The sequence below is a fragment of the Protopterus annectens genome, chromosome 3.part0, assembly GCF_019279795.1.
Source record: "Protopterus annectens isolate FY-2018-M chromosome 3.part0, PAN1.0, whole genome shotgun sequence".
Taxonomy (NCBI): domain Eukaryota; kingdom Metazoa; phylum Chordata; order Ceratodontiformes; family Protopteridae; genus Protopterus; species Protopterus annectens.
In genome coordinates, this window is record NC_056731.1 from 1,618,840,424 (window position 1) to 1,618,863,420 (window position 22,997).

A 22,997-nucleotide genomic window follows, 5' to 3' on the forward strand; every position below is an offset into this window, starting at 1 on the left:
AGAAAAAGACAGGCCCTTGTGAAGCATCTCAGTTAAGTATTGCAAAATCTAAGGAATGTTGGGCACTGCTGTGCTTATCCCCTGAGAATGATTCCAGGCACAGAATCCTTTCCATTTGTCAGTATAAGATTTTCTAGTACTAGGTCTTCCAGCCTCCAAAATGACATCCATCACAGGTTTGCTGAGGGACGCTATGGGTGAGTTTAGGTGATTAGCCACGCTGCAAGATTCAAAGTTTGGAGCTGAGGGTGCAGAATTTGGTTGTTCTGCTGAGACAGTAAGGAAGGTGCCGGAGGCAGGTGCCACAGTGAAATGTGTGACACTGCGCAGGAGTGGGTACCAGTGTTGGCGAGGCCAGTCTGGAGCAATCAAAATAATTTTTATTTTGTCCTGTTTGACTTTTAGTAAAACTTTGGAGAGCAGATGCAGAGGGGGAAAAGCATAGACTGATAGGTTTTTCCAGCTGAAGGACAGAGCATCCACTTTCCAGGCTTTTTTCTGATGAGTTATTGTGCAAAATTTGTCCAACTGATAGTTCTGGTGTGAGGCAAAAAGATCTGTGTCTGGGCTCCACCATTTGCGTGTCAACATGTTGAAAATCCATGGTTCCAGTTTCCATTTGTGTGGATCCATGAAATTTCTGCTTAGTTCGTCTGCCAAGAGTATTCAGCTTTCCTGGCAGGAATTGAGCTTGTAGTTGTACTTGATAGCTCAAGGCAGTGTTCCACAATGCCATGGCTAGTCTGCAGAGGGGGTAGGAGTGCGTAACCCCCTGCTTGTTTATGTACCACATAACCATGGTGTTATCAGTCTTTATCAGTAATTGTCCTGGATGAAGGCAGTGCTTGAAGGCTGTCAGTGCATTTTGTACAGCTAGCATTTCTTTTTGATTTATATTAAGGTGCATTTGATTTGGGCTCCATTTGCCCTGAATGCACTTCCCTGCCAGGTGAGCCCCCCATGCATAGTCTGATGCGTCTGTAGTTAGGGTTTGGGCAGCAGGGGGTGGTGTGAATGGCAGGCCCTTGTTCTGGTGGCAGGCCTCTGCCCACCAAAGGAACTCTAGGCGCAGGCAAGGTATGACAGGAATCATTGTTTCCAGGCTGTGACAATGTTGACTCCACAGACTTTTTAAATACCACTGACATTTCCTCACATGCAATCTTGCACACAGAATTAGAAGAATGCAGGAGGCCATGAACCCCAAGGCTTGCATTATTTGCCTTAAAGAAAACTGTTTTTTTGTGGCCATCTGTTTGAAGTAAGTCACCAAATGAATTTGCTTTTCTGGCGTAAGGAAAGCCATCTGGGCAGTTGTATTCAAGCTTGCACCCAGGAATGTAATTTTTTCAGAGGGTATCATTTGAGATTTCTTTTTGTTTATATTGTACCCTAGACAAGACAGAACCCTTTTTACAAACGCCAGATGTTTTAGAAGAATGTCCTTGTTTTCTGCCTGAATTAGACAATCGTCCAGGTATGGATATATTTGAATATTTCCTTGTCTGCAAAATGCAATTACTGGAGCCAGGCACTTTGTAAAGATCCTGGGCGCAGTAGATAAGCCAAACGGCAGTGCAGAGAAAGTACAGTTGTGTACACTTTCCATAAATGTAAATGTTAGAGAGTATTCACTGTTGCAGTCATTACATTTGGGGTAATCTGCTGGCAGGTTGCCCTCAGTCGGCTTGAATTCCAAAGTCTTGGGTCCTGCGTCGGTTGCTGTCTCTTCTTCCATGACGTCAGGTGATCAGGGGTATAAAACAGGCAGCGGACACCATTTTCTTTAGTTTTTCTTGCCCCAGATGTCAGGTGCCCCCCCCCCAAATGGGGAGCAAAAATTTATATAAACTATATATACATGCAATAACAAACTTTACCTTCATCTAAAAGCAAATACACTACGAAGGCTGTAGAATATAGTGAAGGAAAGAGAGGCTCGAGAATAAAAAAAGGGATGGCGGGCAGGTAAGAAACTCCTGTTGTAGGCAGGGAATGAGAGGAATCATTGTTTCCAGACTGTGACAACGTTGACTCCATAAACTTTTTAGGTACCACTGTAGTTTCCTCATATGCAGTCTTGTATATGGAATCAGTAGAATGCAGGATGCCATGAACACCAAAACCTGCAGAATTTGTCTTGCAGATAACTGGGTTTTTGTTGCCATCTGTTTGAAATAAATAGTCAGATGCCTCCGTTTGTCTGGCATGAGGAAAGACATCTGGGCAGTTGTATTCAAGCTTGCACCCAGGAAGTTATCTTTTGTGAGGGTACCAGTTGTGATTTCTTTTCGTTTATTGTGTACCCTAGGCATGTAAGAAGCCTTTTCACAAACGCCAGATGCTGATGAAGAATGTCCTCGTTCTCTGCCTGAATGAGACGGTCGTCCAAGTAAGGGTAGATTTGCATACCTCTATGTCTGCAAATTGCAATTACTGGTGCCAGGCACTTAGTAGATAAGCCAAAGGGCAGTGTAGAGAATTGGTAATGCATAAAGCCAGCCTTGAAATGGAGGTATCTTCTACACGATTCCCTTATTGCGATATCCAGGTATGCCTATTTTAAAAGTCTAAAGTCACTAGCCAAGCGTTCTTGCCCAGCATGGGCAGAAGCTGCTGCAAAGTTAGCATTTAGAATTTTGGAATGTCTAGGAACGTGTTCAAAACTGATAAATCCAGTATTGGGCGCCAGGCCTGGACTTTTCTGGGTACCAAAAACAGAGTAAAACCCTTGTCCTTTTTTCTTTTCTGGTACTGGCTGAATAGCCCCCATATCCATGAGGGACGTAACTTGTTTCTGTGCCTCTGACCATTTATTTTTTGGAGGATCTGGACAACTGTTTGGAATTGGCAGTGTGTGGAAGTGGAATCTGTATCCCTGAGATACTATGTTTAACGATACTATGTTTAACACCCACTTGTCCTGGGTTATTACCTGCCAATTTTGAGCATAAAGTGCTAATCTTCCCCCTATGGGTGCTGCCAAAAGATAAGTGCTTGGTGATGGCAGAGGGAAGTCACTGAGACTGTGTTGCGCTTTATTTCCTCCAGATTTGGAGGTAGAAGTACACCATTGTTTTGACCTGTAAGAATCCTGTGGTATCTAGAACCTTTAGGGCACCTGGATTTGCCCCGTGGAGCTCTGCCGGACACAGGAAAGGACCAATTTTTTGTAGGCCAATGTCTACTGAAGTTTGGTGGTTGCACTTCTAAGAAGTCTTTTACAGTTTGCATAGACTTAGCTTTGTCTTCCATTTTCTTTAAAAACCTCTTCTGCCTTAATACCAAACAGAGTATCATGCTGTAAAGGAGCATCCAGCAGTTTAGCTTTAACATGAGGCAAATTTTGCTCTTTTAGCCAGGCATGCCTTCTAATCACAGAACCAGTAACTACAGCCCTGCAGGAGGCCTCTAAGGAATCAAAACCACATTGCAAAGTATGTTTTACAACTTGTTCTGCTGCATGCAATAATTCCTGTAATTCTTTATTTTCTGCACATTCAGAAATCAACATAATTTTCTGTTTCAGTAATCCCATGACATGTTGTCGATGCTTGAGCATATGAAACTGGCAGTTTAAGGCCCTAATTGCCAAGGTTGCAGATGTATAAACTTTCTTTCCCCATCTATCCAGTGCCCTGGAATCTCTATCAGACGGGGTAGGATTTTTGCTGTTGAGGCCTTTACACCTTTTGGACCCTGTGAAAATAGTTTCAGGGTCAGCAGCAGGGTTTTTAAATAAAAACTTGTGCTAGTCAGGAACCCTGTAATCTGTCTGGCTTGCTTGGAGCCGGAGGTAAGGAGTCTGGAGTCGAGCCTGACTCCAAAAACACATCATCCACAATGTCTAAAACAGAAGGTATGGTTAAAGGCCTGTGCTGAGGGAGAAGGAAATCCCTAAGCCTCTTTCTTGATTCTGAGAAATCTTGACCTCCCAGTGAAAGTGCTCCCTCAAAGTATGCAAGGTTTCTCCAAAGGAATAATCTTCAGGAGGAGATGCAGATGGGATAGATTCCTCTGCATCAGAATCCTCAAAGGGTGGTACAGAAAATTCCTGATCAGAAGAAATAGAAACCTGATCTGAAGATTCATAATCAGTGTCTTGCCTAGGCCTGTTATCAGGAGAGGGTTGGGAACCCCTGATCAAGGTAATTAGGTCTTCAGCCATTTTGATCATCTGCTTTTTGGGCACAGAGGCCTGAGCATGTGGCTCATGCGTCATTTTTTTAGCTCTAGAAGTTGCTTTTGTCTTTGATTTTAAAGCTGGTGTCGGTTTTATATAAAAATGCTGAGGCCTGAAGACACCCTCAGAAGCCGGTGACTGCTAAGCGGCTCCGGACCCATCCGAGGTAGAGACATCCACGGGTACAATACTGTGAGAATCTCGCTGCGTGCCGGACTCCACATGGGTCTCGGTAGAGGCCTGCGACTCAAAAGTAGCTGTTATCAGGGGCTGCGAAAGCGCCTCATTGAGTACCGGCGAACCAGCGACTGGCTTAGGAGAAGCTTTGTCGTCGGTTTTGGACCTTGACAGTCTGTCTCTGTCCTTTTCTTTGCGTTTTTTGTAAACTCCGGTAGTTGGATTGCTATCTGACGACATTTCAGGATAATTAAACCTGTTTCCAAAATATTTTGAGGCAAAGATATACCGACGCTTAGTGCGTTGGTTAAATCTAGCACAAAACCGACAGCTAGGCATGTTATGATCAGGGCCTAAGCAAGGAATACAGTACAAATGGAAATCCTTATGAGGTATTTGCTTCCCACAAGTAATGCAATTATTAACTTTTACTGACATCTGAATGGAGCAAGAAAAAGTTTCCCCAATGGGGTACTTAGCTTTAGTGAAGACTTTGGTTCTGAAACTCGAATTCGAAAAATTTCAGGAGTCGGCCAACCGGCACTTCCGAACTGCTTCTGCTTCGGGCACCGTGTAGGAAGAAAGACTAAAGAAAATGGCGTCGGCTGCCCGTTTTATAACCCTGACGACCTGACATCATGGAAGAAGAGACAGCATCCGACGCAGGACCCAAGACTTTGGAACTCAGGCCGACTGAGGGCAACCTGCCAGCGGATTACCCCAAATGTAATGACTCCAACAGTGAAATACGAAGAACATCTGGTAATGCAAGTAGCCTGCTTTGAAGCGGAGGTATCTTCTGCAAGATTCCCTGATTGGGATATGCAGGTAAGCCTCTCTTAAATCTAGAGTTGCCAACCAGGCATCTTTGCCTAGCATAGGAAGTAACTGGTGAAGTCAGCATCTTGAATTTTGGAAGGTCCAGAAAGGTGTTTACAGTAGATAAGTCCAGAATTGGGCATCATGTTTTGTCTTTTCTGGGTACCAGGAAAAGTCCGGAATAGAAACCTTGCTCCTTTTCCTCTTCTGGTACTAGCTGAATAGCCGCCATGTTCATGAGGGAAAGTACCTGTTTCTGGACCTCTGCCCACTGATTTGGGGGCAGATCTGGCCATCCGTTTGGATTTGGTAACGTGGAAATGTAATCTGTATCCCTGGGATACTACATTTAAAACCCATTTGTCCTGGGTTATAAGTTGCCAGTTTTTTGCATGAAGAGCCAGTTTTCCCCCCAAAGGGTCGGCTAAAAGTTAAGTGCTTGGTAAGTCTAGTGGAATGTCATTGAGACTGCTTACCATAGGGAGCTGTCTTGTTGTTTCCAGATTTGGAAGAGGAGCCCCCCCCCCCCCATTGCTTAGTTCTGAAACTCGCTTGGGACTGAAACCTGGTGCCTTTGGAATGTGTGGGTTTGACTTTAGTGGCTCTCGAAGGAACTGGAAAGGACCAGTTCTTAGTAGGTCAGTGCTGTCATGGAAGAAGGGACAGCAACCGACGCAGGACCCAAGAATTTGTTAATCAGGCCGACTGAGGGCAACCTACCAACAGATTACCCAAATGTAATGACTGCAACAGTGAAACACGAAGAACATGATCTTTAGGTGCCTTCCCAAGTTTGCTTTCCTTAGCAAAATACTTTCAGATGCAATAGGCATTCTGATGCAACAGCAAGGTACAGAACCTCCTTGAATTTGTGAATCCTGCATTTTCATTGCTAATGGTGCTACATATAATGCAGATAAATTGGGGAAAGAGGACAACCCTGGTTTGTTCCTCTTTTTTAAACACAGCTTGTCAAAAAGGAACTCTACACCTTAATTCTTGCCTGCAATCCTTCAAATCTCCTTCCTCCTTAATCCTTTCATTTTATCAAGGAATGTAAATGCTACCACAATGCACTACTCAAGATCCCAGCTGGCTGTATTGAATGATTTTCAAACTTACACAGACACTGTCTGTCAAAAGAAAAGGTTAACACTTACTTGCATGCTCTCAGTACACTTTTCAAAACTTAGCTTAAAAACTGTGCACTGGTTGCCCTTTAACAAAAATAAATAAATACAATTCTGCATGGTTACATGTAATGCATTGCAGTACTACGGTTGCTAGCGAGTCAACTATCTGCAGAACTATTCACACAGTTTCAAACCATTTATTTTTAACGAACTGCTTTGCAGTTCCCCCTTTAAAAACAAATTATAATATTCCTAGTACATATCATTCAGAACATACTGTTCAGATCTTTCCTGACTTTATCGATATTCCAAGGTAATTTATTCTTATAACCATTTACAACTTGCTAGTATTTTTCCTTCACGGTACACCTCCTTTTCCAAGGACGACTATACCAGACAATCGGAGGGAATTTATGAATACCCATGCAATCATCCAGATTACGTTTGAAGGAAGATAGTGAATTAGACTGCCTAATGTACACAAGGGGAGTTTATTCCAGAAATCTAGGAGGTACTGAGTTATAACCGTCCCCTCCAGAGTATTTGATTTTTCTGTTGGTGAAGATTTAGGTCCTCTGCTGCAGTTCTGGTGGACATGCGGACATACAAAAGGGTCCATGACAACCAGGTGTTTTACTGTGTTGTAAACAAGACATCACTTTCCCCTCGAAAGCAAATAAGGCACTGAATAATGAGGCACAGCTTCCAGGCTCTCTTGACAGCTTAGGGAATTTAGACTTGTGATCCTTTTGGTTAAGGACCTCTGGGGTCTGTTTGACATTTTTATAGAAATATATCCCAAAGGGGGGCACTGTACTCAATAACTTGCCTGATCAATGTTAAATATAAGGGAAGCTTAACTATTCTTTAGGCCTTGAAGATATTTCTGTTGAAAATACCTGTACTAAATATTTCCTCACAACTGCTCCATCTTTTGGCCTTCGTGTGACAGTAATAACCCCAAGTTCACAGATTCCAGACTACACTTCAATTTTGAAGAGGTGTTGTCTATATAGTATAATGAGGGGAGTGACTGACTGCCAAAACAGTGACAATACTACACTTTTTACAATTAAAATTGAACTGCTTGCACCTATAGACTCCTTTGCAACTGGAAGCAACTGCTAATGGGGAAAAACAGCCAGTAAAGTACAGTTGTGTACATACCATAAATGTAGATGTTCGAGTGTATTCACTGTTGCAGTCTTTACTCTTGGGTTATCCTGCTGGCAGGCTACCCGCAGTCGGCCTGAATTCCAAAGTCTGGTCCGGCGTCGGTTGCTGTTGCCTCTCCCCTGACGTCAGTGCGCCAGAGGTATAAAAGATGCAGCCAACGCCATTTTCTTCAGTTTTTCTTGCCCAGATGTCAGGTGCCCCCAAAAGGGTAGGCTAAATATATAATGCTAATAAACATACATGTAGTAAAGAAGCATTTCCTTCATCTACAAGCAAATACACCACATAGGTTGTATAGAACAGAGAAGTACAGATAAATCCCAGCAAAAGAAAGGGGGACGGTGGGAAGGTAACCTGGACTGCAACAGTGAATACACACGAACATCTACATTTATGGTAGGTACACAGCTGTACTATGTTCATCGTGTTTCACTGTTGCAGTCATTACTCTTGGGTTGAATCCCAAAACTGAGGATGGGTGGCTGGGCTAAATAGGATTAGGAGAGGCTATGAGGCCCTGCAGAACTGCAGTGGCAAAGCCTGCTCTGAATCTAGAGTAAAGAGGGAAGTGGTAGTGCTTTGTAAAAGTGTGCACTAAACTCCAAGTTGCAGCCTCTAAGATGTCTTTGGTAGGTATTCCTCTGAGGAAGGCTGCTGAAGTGGCTGCTGCTCTGGTAGAATGAGGCCTAATGCCCTTAGGCACTGATTTGCCATGCTGAGAATAGCAGAAACGGATGCAATGGGCTATCCATTTAGAAATAGTCTGTTTTGAGATAGCCTTTCCTTGTGATCCTGTAGCATACCACACTAAAAGTTGCTCAGTCTTTCTGAAAGCTTTAGTTCTGTCCAAGTAGAAGCGTAGCTGCCTGTGTATGTCCAAAGAAATCAGAATTTTCTCACCCTTGTTCTGTGGGTTTGGATAAAAGGTAGGCAAGTGAATGGTTTGGTTGAGGGCCACACTAGACACCACCTTAGGCATAAATGTTGGGTTTGTCCTCAGAGAAACCCTGTCTAGATGAAACATGATAAAAGGTTCCACAGCCATGAGTGCTAGTAACTCTGAGACTCGTCTTGCAGAGGTTATTGCTAGGAGCAGAGCTGTTTTCCAGGATAAGAATTTTATATCAGCTGTTGAGGCTGGCTCAAAAGGAGGCAGTGTGAGTTTCTCCAAGACATAATTGAGGTCCCATGCTGGAATTGGTGTTCTCCTTGGAGGCCTAATGTTTTTGGCCCCTCTGAGGTACTGCCTTATTAAAGGATGAGAAAAGATAAGTGGTTCTGTATTGTAATGGGCTGAAATGGCAGAGGCATGAATCTTAATTGATGAAAAGGAAAGGCCTTTGTACAGCATCTCAGTTAGGTATTGTAAAATCTGAGGGATATTTAGTACATATGCGTCAATGCTTTGTTCCTGGTTCCAAGCATAGAATCTCTTCTATTTTTCTGCATAAGATTTTCTGGTACTGGGCCTCCTGGCCTCCAAGATAACATCCATAACAGCTTTTGAGAGGAGTGTTCTGAATGGCTACATTAGCCGCCATGCTGCCAGATTTAAGGTCGTGAGTTGGCTGTGCAGGATCTGATTGTTTTGTTGGGTCAGCAAGTGAGACATTTGAGTAAATATCCATGCTGGACCTTGAGACAAGCTCTTTACAATTGGATACCAGTGCTGGCATGGCCAGTCTGGTGCAATCAGTATCATTTTTGGCTTCTCTTGTCTGACCTTTAGGAGTACCCTGGGAAGGAGAGGCAGTGGAGGAAAGGCATATACTGTTAGATTTTTCCAGCTGAAGGATAGGGTGTCCATTCTCCATGCTTGTTTGTGATAAACCCTTGTGCAAAATCTCTGTAATTGGCAGTTGTGAGGGGAGGCAAATAGATCTATGTATGGGCATCCCCATTTCCTTGTTATCATGCTGAAGACTTGTGGATCCAGCTTCCATTCGTGGCAATCCATGAGGTTTCTGCTTAGTTTGTCTACCAGAGTATTTGTTTCCCCTGGCAGGAATTGTGCTTGCAGGTGAACCTGATAAGTCAATGCCGTGTCCCATAAGGTCATTGCTTGTCTGCAGAGGGGGTAGGAATGTGTGCCTCCCTGCTTGTTTATGTACCACATGACCGCAGTATTGTTCATCTTTATCAGTAGCTATCCTGGATGAAGTAGATCCTTGAAAGTTGTCAGGGCATTCTGAACAGCTAGCATCTCTTTTTGATTGATGTGAAGATGCATCTGGCTTGCAGGCCATGTGCCCTGAATACATTTTCCTGCCAATATGGGCCCCCCAGGCATAATCTGATGCATCCTTTGTCAGTATCTGTCTGGCTGTGGGTAAAGTGAATGGCAGACCCTTGTTGTGGTGACAGGCCTGTGCCCACCATCGAAACTCTAGTTGCAGGTAGGAAATGAGGGTAATTATTGTCTCCAGGCTGTGGCAACGCTGAGTCCAAACACTTTTTAGATACCAATGTAGTTTCCTCATATGCAGTCTGGCATATGGAATTAGTAGAATGCAGGATGCCATGAAGCCCAAGGCCTGCAGGATTTTCCTTGCAGATAACTGGGTCTTTGTTGCCATCATTTGAAAGTAATGAGTCAGTTGCCTTTGTTTGTCTGGCGTGAGATAAGCCATCTGGACAGTTGTGTTTAAGCTTGCACCCAGGAATATTATGTTTTGAGAGGGCACTAGTTTTGATTTCTTCTCGTTTACTGTGTACCCTAGGCAAATTAGTAATCTTATTACAAACGCCAGATGCTTTAGTAGAATGTCCTTGCTGTCTGCTTGAATAAGGCAGCCGTCCAAGTAGGGATATATCTGAATTCCTTTTTGTCTGCAAAATGCAATTACTGGTGCCAGGCATTTTGTGAAGACCCTGGGCGCAGTAGATAAGCCAAAGGGCAGTGCAGAGAAGTGGTAATGCACTGAGCCAGCTATGAATCTGAGGTATCTTCTGCAAGACTGTCTGATTGGGACATGTAGGTATGCCTCTGAGGTCCAAAGTAATCAGCTAAGCCTTTTTGCCCAGCATGGGTAGGAGTAGACGTTGCTGCAGTGTCAACATTTTGAATTTTGGAACATCCAGGAAAGTATTTAGAGTAGACAGGTCTAGTATTGGTCTCCAAGCTTTGTCCTTTCTGGGTACTAAGAAAAGTCTTGAGTAAAATCCTTGTCCGTGCTCTTGCTGTGGTACTTTTTGAATAGCCCTCATGTCCATGAGAGCAGAAATTTGTTTTTGTGCCTCTGCCCATTGATTGTGTGGCAGGTCTGGCATACCTTTTGGCCTTGGTAGGGTGTGAAAGTGGAACCTGTAAACCCTGGTAAACAATGTTCAGCACCCATTTGTCCTGGGTGATCATGTGCCAATTTTGTGAGAAAAGTGCTAGTTTTCCCCCTAAGGGTGCTGCCAAAAGGTAAATGCTTGGCATTGGTAGAGGGAAGTCATTGTGACTTGTTTCTTATAAGGTTGTGATTTGTCTTCTCCGCCTTTGTGAGCTGAAGCACCCCATTGCTTAGGTCTGTATGAGCCTTGGGGCTGAGATCTGCCTCTTGGGCGTCTGTATCTGCCTCTTTGTGGCCTGTCTGACACTGGAAAGGACCAATTTTTAGAAGGCCAGTTCCTGCTAAATCTGGGTGGTTGGACCTGTAAGAAATCCTTTACTGTCTGCATTGATTTTGCTTTATCCTCCATTTTCTTTAACACCTCTTCCGCCTTAACAGCAAACAAAGTATCATGCTGTAATGGAGCATCCAACAGTTTTGCTTTAACATGATCAGGTAAACATTGTTCTTTTAACCAAGCATGCCTTCGAATGACAGAACCTGTAACTGGCTCTGCAAGAAGCCTCTAATGAATCAAAACCACATTGCAAAGTATGCTTTCCCACTTGTTCAGCTACATGCAATCAATCCTGCATTTCCTTAATTTCAGGACATTCTGAACTTGTAAGCATTTTGTGTTTTAGCTAAGACATTAGGTATTGCTGATATTTAAGCATGTGAAACTGGCAGTTTAAAGCCCTTACAGCTAAATGAGCAGAAGTGTAAACTTTTTCCCCCATCTGTCCAGTGCTCTAGAATCCCTATCAGAGGGGACAGTTTTTTTTGCAGTGGAAGCCTTGACCCCCCCTTGGGACCCTGTGAAATTGTTTCTGGGTCAGCAGCAGGGTTTTTACAAAGAAATTTATGAGAATCTGGGACCCTGTAGTACCTATCTGGCTTAACTGGTGCAGGGGGTAAAGAATCAGGAGACAAACTGGATTCAGAGAATACAACAATATCTAGCACAGGTGGAATAGCAAGGGGCCTGTGTTGAAGCAGTAAAAGAAAGCCTCTGAGCCTTTTCTTGGATTCTGAATAATCCTGGCTCTCCCAATGGAAATGCTCCCTCATGGTGTGCAGGGTTTCCCCAAAGGAGTAATCCTCAGGAGGAGAGGCTGAAGGGATAGATTCTTCAGCGTCAGAGTCCTCATAGGGAGGAAGAGAATATCCCTGTTCTGAAGAGGAATCAGAGGAAAAAGAAACCTGGTCAGAGGAATCAGTCAGTATCTTGCCTAGACCTTTTATCAGGAGGGGGATGGGAACCCCTGATCAGAGTAATTAGGTCCTCGGCCATTTTAAGCATGTTTCTTTGGCATGGATGACTGTCCAGGTGAATGCTGTACTTGTTTCTTTGTCTTTAAAGGTGTTTTAGACTTTGCCTTGGCTGCTGAAGTGGTCTTGATAGCAAGCTGTGAAGGTCTGAAAACACCCTCAGGAGCGGATGCCTACTCAGCGGCTCCGGACTCAGCTGAGGGAATAGTTTCCGTAGGCCCAATACCTTGGGTTTCCAGAGGCCTGGTTGTCTCCATGTGGGAGTCGGAGGCGGCCTGTGGCTCTGAGGTAGCGGGTGTCAGGTGCTGCGAAAGCACCTCACTGAGAACCGGCGATCCGGCGACTGGCCTAGAAGAGGCTTCGTCGTTGGTTTTGGACCTCGGATGCCTGTACTTTTCTTTGTCCTTGCGCTTTTTATGAACTCCGGTCATCAGCTGTTCCGACGGCATTATATAGTTAAACCTTCAGCCAAAGTAATGTAAAGCAAAAGCGAACCGATGCTTAATAGTGCATTGGTTGAATCTAGTGCAAAACAGACAACTAGCAACGTCGTGGTCAGGGCCTAGGCAAGGAATACAGTAAGAATAAAAATCCTTATGAGGTATTTGCTTCCCACAAGAAATACAATTGTTAACTTTTACTGACATCGGTCTGGAGCAAGAAAAAGTTTCCCCAATGGGGTACATAGCTTTATTGAAGACTTTGGATCTGAAATCCAATTTCAAAAATCTCAGGAGTCGGCTGACTGGCACTTGCGAACTGCTTTCGCTTCAGGCACTGTGCGGCAAGAAAGACTGAAGAAAATGGTGTCGGCTGCATCTTTTATACCCATAGCGCACTGAAGTCAGGGAAGAGGCGACAGCAACCGACGCTGGACCAAGACTTTGGAATTCAGGCCGACTGCGGGTTGCCTGCCAGCAGGATAACCCAAGTGTAATGACTGCAACAGTGAAACACGATGAATATGCTGAATCTCATACCTGCTTCTTGAAATCTCCTCATTGAAGGAATAAACATGTTTCTCTTCTGTCTGGTGTACAATGAATAATAATTTTCCACAAACTGTGGTGTTCTCAGTTTTAATATACTTTCCTTCTGCCACAGCTTTGTCAGACGCAGCTCTTTCTGCTGGTATGATTGCAGCTTTACTGTTCTAAGTCTTGGCTGCCCTCTTGTGACCAGATTTGGAAAGTGCCCTCTCAATTAACAAATCCTACTATGAAATACTTGTCCAGTTACTTATCTGTACTTTCATAAAATCAATGCAATTGATTCCTTCCAGTTTCTCTGGTACAGCATATTTTTTTAAACAGTTCTTGGGAAGCCTCACATTCAGGCACTTTTGTTCCAACCTCTGATTTTTGCAGTGTTATCAGTTCATCTGAATAACTAAAGCACAGTCAATTCTTTATAAATTTATGTCATTTGAGTTTATACATACCACAAGTGCCTGCCTTACTTTAAACTCTGAATGCATTTTACTTACTTTCCTTGAAATTACTCAGACATCTCGTATGCTAAAGGTGAAATCACACTTCTCTTAGTGTGTACATATTCAGGGACATGTACATTTTTTTGTTTCCTCTTCTAGCTGATTTTCTCTTTCTCCACATCTTTATATTGATGGAATCAAGACAGTGTAACAACTAGCCAATAACAATGTTATACAAATTGTTAACTTTTACTGCTTTTTTTTTCTTCTTCTCCTTAACTTTTTAATAAATTCAGTTTTCACACTGGGAAAGTCTCAATACACAAAAATGTAACCTCATATTTACACCTTACACATTCCTAACTCTAAGTAATAGTATAAATATCAGTTGTATATAAAACAGTTAAAGACAGCAAGGTGCTTAATCATTTAAAAATATAAAGAAAGTGGACAACAAAATCTTTTCACTTGAACAAGTTAAAGAAATTATAAAATCATTAAGCAGTGTTAAAATTTATAGGTTTAATGGTGGGATGAATTCTTTTCAACAGAATACCATGCAACTGGTTCTGCAGTCACTCACTCACTCATTCACTCAGGTCTTTGGTTAATAATCACAATATCACAGTCTTCTTATTATGCAAAAGAAAGTATGTAATGCACAATGCATTCTTCTTAAACGACAGGATCACTATGCAAATTAGACTGTTAAAGGGTGAAAGAGTGAGTTTCCTTTAAAAACATGGCAATATGAAGGGGACTTAATGTGCGAGTCACTGTTTCATGATTAAGTCACATTTCTCTTAGTGTAAGCAAATTTAGGTATATAAAAGTAGTTCTATGTTTAGCTTACATTTGATAAATCATGCAATAACAATAAAATGCATTTGTTTTATTAAACTTTGTCTCATCAACTACATATCAAGCTAATGCAGAAGACTACTGAAAAAAGACCAGATAAGATAATTATGTTTCTTAAAACTTACAGTGAAGCCCTTTCACTCTTAAATACAAAACTTCAGACAAATTACACAGTCACAACTGAATAGAAAATTTTTATGACATCATTAAAGTCTTAAAACTGAGGGGACGATAAAGCTACTGAGCAAATAAAGTTTTATTTCTTAAAAAAATGCAGTATTACTTGCATCATTCAAAACCTGGTGATGCAAAAGCATTCATACTAATCTCCCAAATCAATTTTTTTTCTCTAGAAATGCATTTGCATCTCCCCTCTCACATCCATTGTAATTTTGTTCCAACACAGTTAACTTTTTTAATGTTTGCTTTGCAAAACATGTTTGTAAAGAGTACTACTTTCATTCATGTTTTTAATGTCCTTAACGTTTTCTGAAAATCTTTAAGACTATGGAGAGTTTTTCCAACAAAATATTCACATACAGTACAATGTGAACAATAATTAAGTTGCTTACAATCACATGCAAACCTACTCCTAAACAACTCTCACAATGTCTGAAAAATATTAACATAAGGACTAAATATATATACCTACCATTGTCTACATCTGAAACATGTACACATTCCCTTACCTTAAAATATGTATTAAAATATTTTTTTTTTCAAAAGATTTTAAGTTACTGAAGTCTGCCCGCTACCACTTTGCTAGCCGCCTCATTTCCTGGCTTTCCAGTTATTTGAAATCAATTCCTTAGTTTGTCTCAAATCCTCAGTAAGTCATGATAAAGGATACATTTATTTCACACTATATTTTCCTGTATATTTTAATCCTACCTTAACAGATGTGCATGACTTTCTTGCCTCTACTAGTTCACCAAGATATTGGAGGGCCAGGGCACCCCCCCATATTGGATGGATCCTGGCCTCTGCCCTGGCACAAATAGACACACCTCTTCCACTTGGATACACAAGACATTCTGGTGGAAGGCTTTCCACTTCCTGATTATGTTAAGCATGTCCTCAGGATACTACTGCTTAAAGGATATCGTAAGTCTATCGTCCATACTATGAGTACCAGAGTCTTTAGTATGGGGCATGGTTTTTTCATGAGTTAAGTGGCCCACCTTGTCAGATATCAACTTGTAACCCTTCCTGCCATCTCCCCAATCAGGAAGAAACAGTGCCAGAACTGAGTTTATTAAAAGTATTCTGGGTTTGTCTTTCCTCACCTAGTAAATTACACTTGGTTTCAGAGAAATAGAGGGAAGGCATAAATACATCATCCCTGCCCATATTGTTGAAAAGACATGTTGCTTCTTTGTAGAACTTTCTTGGGCAAAATTGATGCATTTTTCTGTTTTCCGGGGATGCAAACAGATCTACAGGAGGAGCATCCATCTCTATACTATTTGAAGGACGCCCACCCAATGTTAACAACCTCTAACGAGGGTCTGCATTTATCCTGCTCAGTTGGTCACTACTGAGTTGAGCTCTGAGGGGATACTAACAGTCTTGAGTGATATGTTTGATTTCTTGTTCTCAAGCTGTCATTGCTAGTCACCTTTGCTTTAAGGTACCACATTACAGTGATGGTGACTGTCATTCACTTGCAAGATTCCTTCTGTACACTGTTGCCTGAAGGCTCTTAACCTTGGATGACAGCTGGTGTTTCTTTGATGTTGATGAGTTTCATCCTCTTCTGGTGTGAATAGCCCCCCCTCCCCCACAAGCAAAGGCAGTGGTCTGGTTGGGGTCACCCGTATAAAGGGGACCCCACAATTCAGACTGGTCTGACTGGCATACCACTGAACTTGATATAAAGGAGAGACTAGGAATCTGAAGGTCTAGAAGGTGGGTGTAGGCACAAAAAAAGACCTTAGCTACTACTGGATTTTTTGCATGTGCAGCCTAGCATGGGTAACTATCAGGATCCAATGGAATTTTACAAAGGTATTTTACGAGGTTCCTGCACCCTGCATAATTTTTTTTTTTTTTTTTGGGGGGGGGGGGGGTAGTGGTGGAGGTTGGGAATCATGGGCCTAGGAGGAAGCTATGAAAGCAACCCCCTGGAGCACCCAAGATGGAGGGTACAAAAAGAGACCCAGGTGCTTCTACTTCCAGGAGGCTGAAATACGTTTTTCTGAGGATCACAGGCTACTCTGCCTTCCAGCTTAAAAAAAAAAAAAATTCATTCTGGTGAAGACTTTACCAAAGGAAATTGAGAGAGGGTAAGGTATTAGCATCAGAAACACTGCCAAGGGGAGAGCAAATACAGAAGAAAACATTCCAGTTTCCCCTAATCCATGTCTTGTGGCTCATCTTGCTCCTCCGGGTAAGAATCTCTCTCACGTAACAGGAAAGAAAGAGGGTCGTGAAGGCTTCAGGCCTGGTTGCATGGCTAAAGGACCTTTACCACACCTTGAGCCAGTTTGAAACGGTCCTTCAGGCTTTCCTGTGTGTAGGGGAGGGACTACTCATCTCCTTTTTTTGACTGAGTTTGGCAAGTGGCTGGGGGATATGCTTGTTTTCTGAGTCTTTCTTAGGTGGATGTCAACCCAGAGATTTGGAGACTGATCCTCTGGGCTGGACTCCTACATCAAAACTATTTATCACTTCCCTGACAAAGACTTTGCAGACACAGTCTTCTCCTTCAACAATTATTACACAAGGTTATTACATGTCCCCTCCTAGGCCAAGCATCTTGGGAAGGTCTCTGTAAGCAGTCGTTTCATATGGACATGCCTAGGTCTTTGGCCAATGCAGCCTCCAAAGGAGCATCAATCGGCATGGGAGAAGTAGATGAAAGGTCCAAGGGATGGAAACACACTTCAGCAAAGCCAGCTACATTGAACCACCTGGGAACCTGTGATATCTGGTCTATGTCTTTCAGAGCCCTACTTGACATGTCCTTGAACTTCTTGAACAGAAAGTAAAAAGAAAACATCCATGTGGACAATGTGGTGGAATGAACAAAGGCTTTAAAATGCTTGTAGTCAAAGTACAGGCAGAGTATGCAGCTCACTTTTAACAACTTTGGGTGTGATCTTCTGACATTTGTCAAAGTTTTGCATGTCATGCTCTGCGCCTAAACAAAGAAGTCTCTACAAAGGCTATGCCTAGTGCAGTCACACTTTTCTTTTTTTCTTGCTAGACATAAGAAAACTATTGTGGGAAATCTCTGATGCCACAGAATACAAAACAGCCAATTAAAGAAAAACATGTCCCCTATAATGTACTTATCTGCCAGAGCTTCAAGCTGTATCCAACTGACAAGAAGGACTACAGAGGAGACTGAGACAGAGGTGTCGGCATTCACATACTGTGAAAGTTCTAAAAAAAAAAAAAAAGATTGGTGTGGATGCATGTCCCACTTACATCGGCATGGTAGGACTTGTTCTGGCGAGGGTGTACTCTGACTACTCCCAGGGAAGGAAAGCCTGGATGGCTGGACATGACAGCTACCAGAGAAGCCCCAGATGTGAGGAATACTGCAGCAGTGATTTAAATGAGGAGCACCATCTACTGTATTGCATGAAGACACAACTGGTACAGCACAATTTAACAAAAGCTTTTAATGTAATCCAGAAATGTGAACAACATACCTGTCCAGCAGTAAAAATAGCAACATTATGTTCATTCTGGCCCAGAAAAGCAATACTGCTTGTTGGAAAATTGTTCTCTTGTTCAGCTTTTCCCGTTGCAAGATCAAAAATACAATACCGAACCCAGTTCCCTGTCTTCAATACAGCATGTATGCCTACATGAAAAAGTAAATACAATTTTTAGAGATTAAATTTTTTACATAAAAATATGAACCAGACAAAAAAATGTGACTTCCGTTATGTATAATATTCTAAAGTCAAAACATAATCACAGAGAAAGTACAGCTGGATTAGGAACTTACCAAAATTCCAGACATTCATGTATGCACACCTGCTTCAGTACTGGTATGTACATGGGACTCTTGCTGCAGAAAGAACTTACATCCCTTTCAAACCCTTACTCCAAAGGCTAGGCAGACACATTCTCACCCAGATGTCAACATGCTTGTATTACAAAAGGGACATCCAGCCATACAGAACAGTTGTGAAAGAAATTACCATAATTAGAAGTTATGTCCTTACCATAACGTTCCATGTGGAGTGTTCATCTCGCCTTTGTTCTTACACCTGGGTTCGGAGCCGATCCTCGGCTCCGTGTCGGCCGCCTGCAAGCTCTGCATCGAGAAGAAGCTCGAGACCAACCTAACTCCCACAATCCCCCTCTGCCTTTACCTCAGATCTAGTTTGCAAGCAAACCAGCAGTCAGAGAGAGAGAGCACACTCATGCAAAAGCTACATAAATGCAAGAACACTTATATCTATATATATATATACATATGTACATCATATATATACAACAACTGCGAATGCAGAAGCAGAATAATCCAGACCAGGCACCAAACCGAACGTTCTTCCTGAGGGTGGGAGGGTGGGAATGTAAGAACAAAGGCGAGATGAACACTCCACATGGAACGTTATGGTAAGGACATAACTTCTAAATGTGAGAGTGTTCGATCTCGCCGTTTGTTCTTACACCTGGGTAGCGTCCCTAGCTCCATGTTCCTGAGGAACTCACGGGAGAACGTTCTTGAGCACAGTGGAACCAAAGGTTGCCCTGTCCCTAGAAACCATGTCTACTTTGTAATGAGAAATGAATGTATGTGGTTTAGACCAAGTAGCAGCTGCACAAATAGTGTCTAATGGTAGGCGAGCTGCATGAGCCAGGGATGTAGACACTGATCTTGTAGAGTGTCCCTTGGGTTTGACAGATAGAGTTTGATTTGAAGAATCATAAACGAATATGATGCAATCAGTTAGCCATTTGGAAAGGGTTCGTTTAATAACCGCTACACCTTTCCTGCTGTCAGCAAAAGCTACAAAAAGTTGATCAGATTTCCTATGATCCTTTGTTCTATCCAAGTAAAATCTAAGTTGTCTATGGACATCCAACTTGTGTAACATATACTCCAATTTATTGGAATGATTTTTGAAAAAGGTAGGCAATTCAATGGATTGATTAATGTTATTAATAGAGCAAACTTTGGGGAGAAAGGATGGATTAGTGCGAAGAGATACTCTGTCAGAGTGAAAAATCAAATAAGGGTGCTTAATGGAAAGAGCCTGAAGCTCAGATACTCGCCTGGCGGATGTAATGGCTACCAAGAAGAGGGTCTTCCACGACAAATACTTCAATGGACAAGAGGAGGCTGGCTCAAAGGGTGGTAACATCAATTTAGATAATAAAAGGTTTAGATTCCAAGGCGATGTAGGAGTTCTAACTGGTGGTCTAATATGGAAAGACCCTTTCAAAAAGGCCTTACAAAGTCGGTGAGCCATAATAGGTGCTCCACATTCTTCCACATGAAAGTTGGAAATGGCAGCCAATTGCACTCTTAAAGTGGCAGGAGACGCTCCTTGGTGGAACAATTCTGTTAAAAACTCCAAGATCTTGTTTAACGGAGCTATGACAGGGTCCAAGTGCTGTGAATTTGCCCAGAACACAAAACGCTTCCATTTACTAGTGTAGGTCTTTGTAGTGGAAGCTTTATGAGAAGCCACTAGTATGTTCTGAACTGCAGGTGAGAGAAGATCAGACCTGGCTAAGAAGGGAAGCGGAGCAGCCAAGCTGCTAGATGGAGTGACGAGAGCGAGGGATGGGGAACCCCTGACGAGTGAATCAGTAGATCTGGCACTGGGTCCAGGATCCAAGGTCCCCGAATGCGGTGTGTCAGAAGAAAGGGGAACCAAATTTGACGAGGCCAGAATGGAGCAATGAGGATTATCGTCCTTTGCAGGTTGCTGGCTTTCTGCAGAAACTTTGCAATCAGGGGGAAAGGAGGAAAAGCGTACAGGAGACCCGGGGGCCAATCATGCACCAGCGCGTCCCTGGGGACTTCCCCTGGAGGGGGTAATACGGCAAAGTAGCTTCTGCATTTGGCGTTCATTGGAGACGCAAAGAGGTCGCAGGAAGGCTGGCCCCACTTGCGAAAAATCTTCTTCGCAACTGACTGTTTGAGGGACCACTCGTGAGGTAGCAGGATTGCCCTGCTCAGCCTGTCGGCTATGACGTTGGATGACCCCGGGATATGCGTTGCGATCAGAAAGCGACCCGTGGACTCCGCCCATTGCCAAATTCTCATGGCCTCTCTGCATAGCTGATAAGACTTGGTTCCCCCTTGTTTGTTTATGTACCAGACTACTGACATGTTGTCCGTCTGAACTGCAATAGTCCCTAGAGGAAGAAGGGGAGCAAAGTGTTGCAACGCTAGAAACACTGCCCTCAACTCTAGAACATTGATGTGCAGATTGTACTCTAAATTGGACCATTCGCCTTGGACTGTCTGTCCCTGAAAGATGCCCCCCCACCCTATCAGGGAAGCGTCCGTGGTCACCGTAGCTATCGGCGAGGGTAGTACAAATGGTCTTCCGCTGGAAAGGTTGCAAGTCTGAAGCCACCAGGCTAGGTGTGATTTGCATGTGTTTGTGATCAGAATTTCGTGTGTCAGAGGTAGCTGCTGGAACGACCATTGTGCAAACAGTAGCCATTGTAGAACTCTCATGTGCAGTCTTCCCAAAGGTATCGCAATGAGAGAAGCTGCCATGAGACCCAAAACTTTCAGAACTAGTCTTGCTGGGGATTTTCTGGATGACAGAAGAAGAGATATGTGGCTTTGTAGTGAGGCTATCCTTTCTAGAGGAAGCCTTAGCATTAAATGATGCGTATCCAATTCCACTCCTATGAACGAGATATGCTGTGATGGCTGTAGTAAAGATTTTTCGAAATTTACGGAAATTCCGAGGTGCACACAAAGCTGTAGAGTGTAATCCCTGGCTTGTATTAGTTGACGCTGGGTGGTGGCAGAAAGGAGCCAGTCGTCCAGATACGGAAACACCTGGAATCCTAGGCGTCTCAAGTGAGACGCTACCACTGCCATGCATTTGGTGAAAACCCTGGGGGCTGAGGTCAGACCAAAGGGCAGGGCTCGAAACTGAAAGTGGCTGGCTCCCAGCCGGAAGCGCAAGTGATCCCTGGACGCCCTGGCCATTTTGATGTGGTAGTATGCGTCCTTCAGATCTATTGAGCACATCCAGTCGTCCTTCTGTAAGAATGGAAGGATTGATTGAAGCGTGACCATTCGGAACTTTTCTTTCTTGACGAAGGTATTGAGGTTGCTTAGGTCCAGAATCGGCCTCCAGTCCCCTGTCTTCTTTGGAACTAAAAAGAACCTTGAGTAAGTTCCGAATCCTCTTTGGTCCGCTGGGACTGGTTGGATGACTCTTTTTTTCTAGCAGCTTTGAAATTTCTATAGCTGCTGGGTCTCGCAGATGGGGCGGCACATCTGGGAGTTTTCTCTTTGGAATTGGGGGGGGTAGGAAGGGTATTCTGTAGCCTCTGGTAACAACGCTTTTTACCCAGTTGTCTGATGTAAGATTTTGCCAGGCCTGAGGGTATAAAGCTAAGCGACCCCCGACTGCCTCCAGAGCAGGACAGTCGGGCCTCCTCTCAGGAGTGCTGGAAAGGTTTTCCAGGGGGGGGTATCCCTGTCACCTTGGTTTTGCGACCCCCTCTGCCGCCAGGGCGGCGTCTTCCACCTCTGCCCCCTCCTCTGCCTCTAGAGGGGGCATCACCCTGTGTGCCTGGGAAAGATCCTTGGGGTTTTCGAAACCACATTTTTCCACCGCGCTGCCCTTTGGGGTACGGTCTAGATGGTGTGGAAAAACGGACTCCGACAGCAGACAGAGTCTTTCCCTCCTGCTCACACCGGGCAAGGGTCTCCTTTACTTTGGGGCCAAAGAGAGTGGCACCGTCAAATGGGGCGTTAGTAAAGGAAGACTTGAAGGCTTCCGCAAATGAACATAAGCGCATCCAGGATTGTCTGCGAAGAGCAATCGCTGAAGCTGCTGCCCTACTCGATCCTTCGGCTGCGTATGAGATTAGCCTCATGGACGAGTTTACAATTGATGTAAGGGTATTGAGTTGTGCTGTAACTTTTTCTGAGACAGCAGCTTCTGTAGTACCCTGGAGGGTATCTCCCAACTCTTTGATTAGATCCCTCTGTAGACGTGTGAAGTGGGTCAAATAGTTCAGGGATCGCATAGAAAAAGCCGCTGAACTAAAAATGCGCTTCCCGTACCTGTCCATAGTCCTAGAATCTCTGTTAGGGGGATGGACAGATGAGGAAGATACCGACATCTCCTTCTTCGTGGCCGCTGCCACCACCATAGCGTCCACTGGAACTCCCTTCGTTAGATAAGCCTTGTCCTGGGGTGCAGTAATATACTTATTAGGCTTCCTAGGGACTGGTTACACCGTGTCAGGCGTCTCCCACGCCCTTCGAGCAATCAGCTCCATTAACTCATTGAAGGGCGGAGTGACCCAGGAGGAGGAAGGACGAGCACCAAATGCCTTCAGCAAGACTGACTCATCCTCAGAAGGGGGGAGGGACTGCCAATCACCTCTCTGCTTCAGGATCTCCAAGATGTCCGAAAAGGAGACATCTTCTGAGGGTGACTTTGGGGACCCTTCTG

At 43.6% G+C, this 22,997-nt stretch overlaps 1 protein-coding gene across 1 annotated transcript in view; it reads right to left on the reverse strand.

Moving 5' to 3' along the window:
- UBR5 (ubiquitin protein ligase E3 component n-recognin 5) overlaps positions 1-22,997 on the reverse strand; it is a 3,965,620-nt gene that overhangs the window by 2,528,878 nt on the left and 1,413,745 nt on the right. Inside the window, exon 21 of the mRNA XM_044065648.1 lies at positions 18,030-18,184. Within this exon, the coding sequence (XP_043921583.1) occupies positions 18,030-18,184 (155 nt within the window). The remainder of the gene's footprint in view (positions 1-18,029; positions 18,185-22,997) is intronic.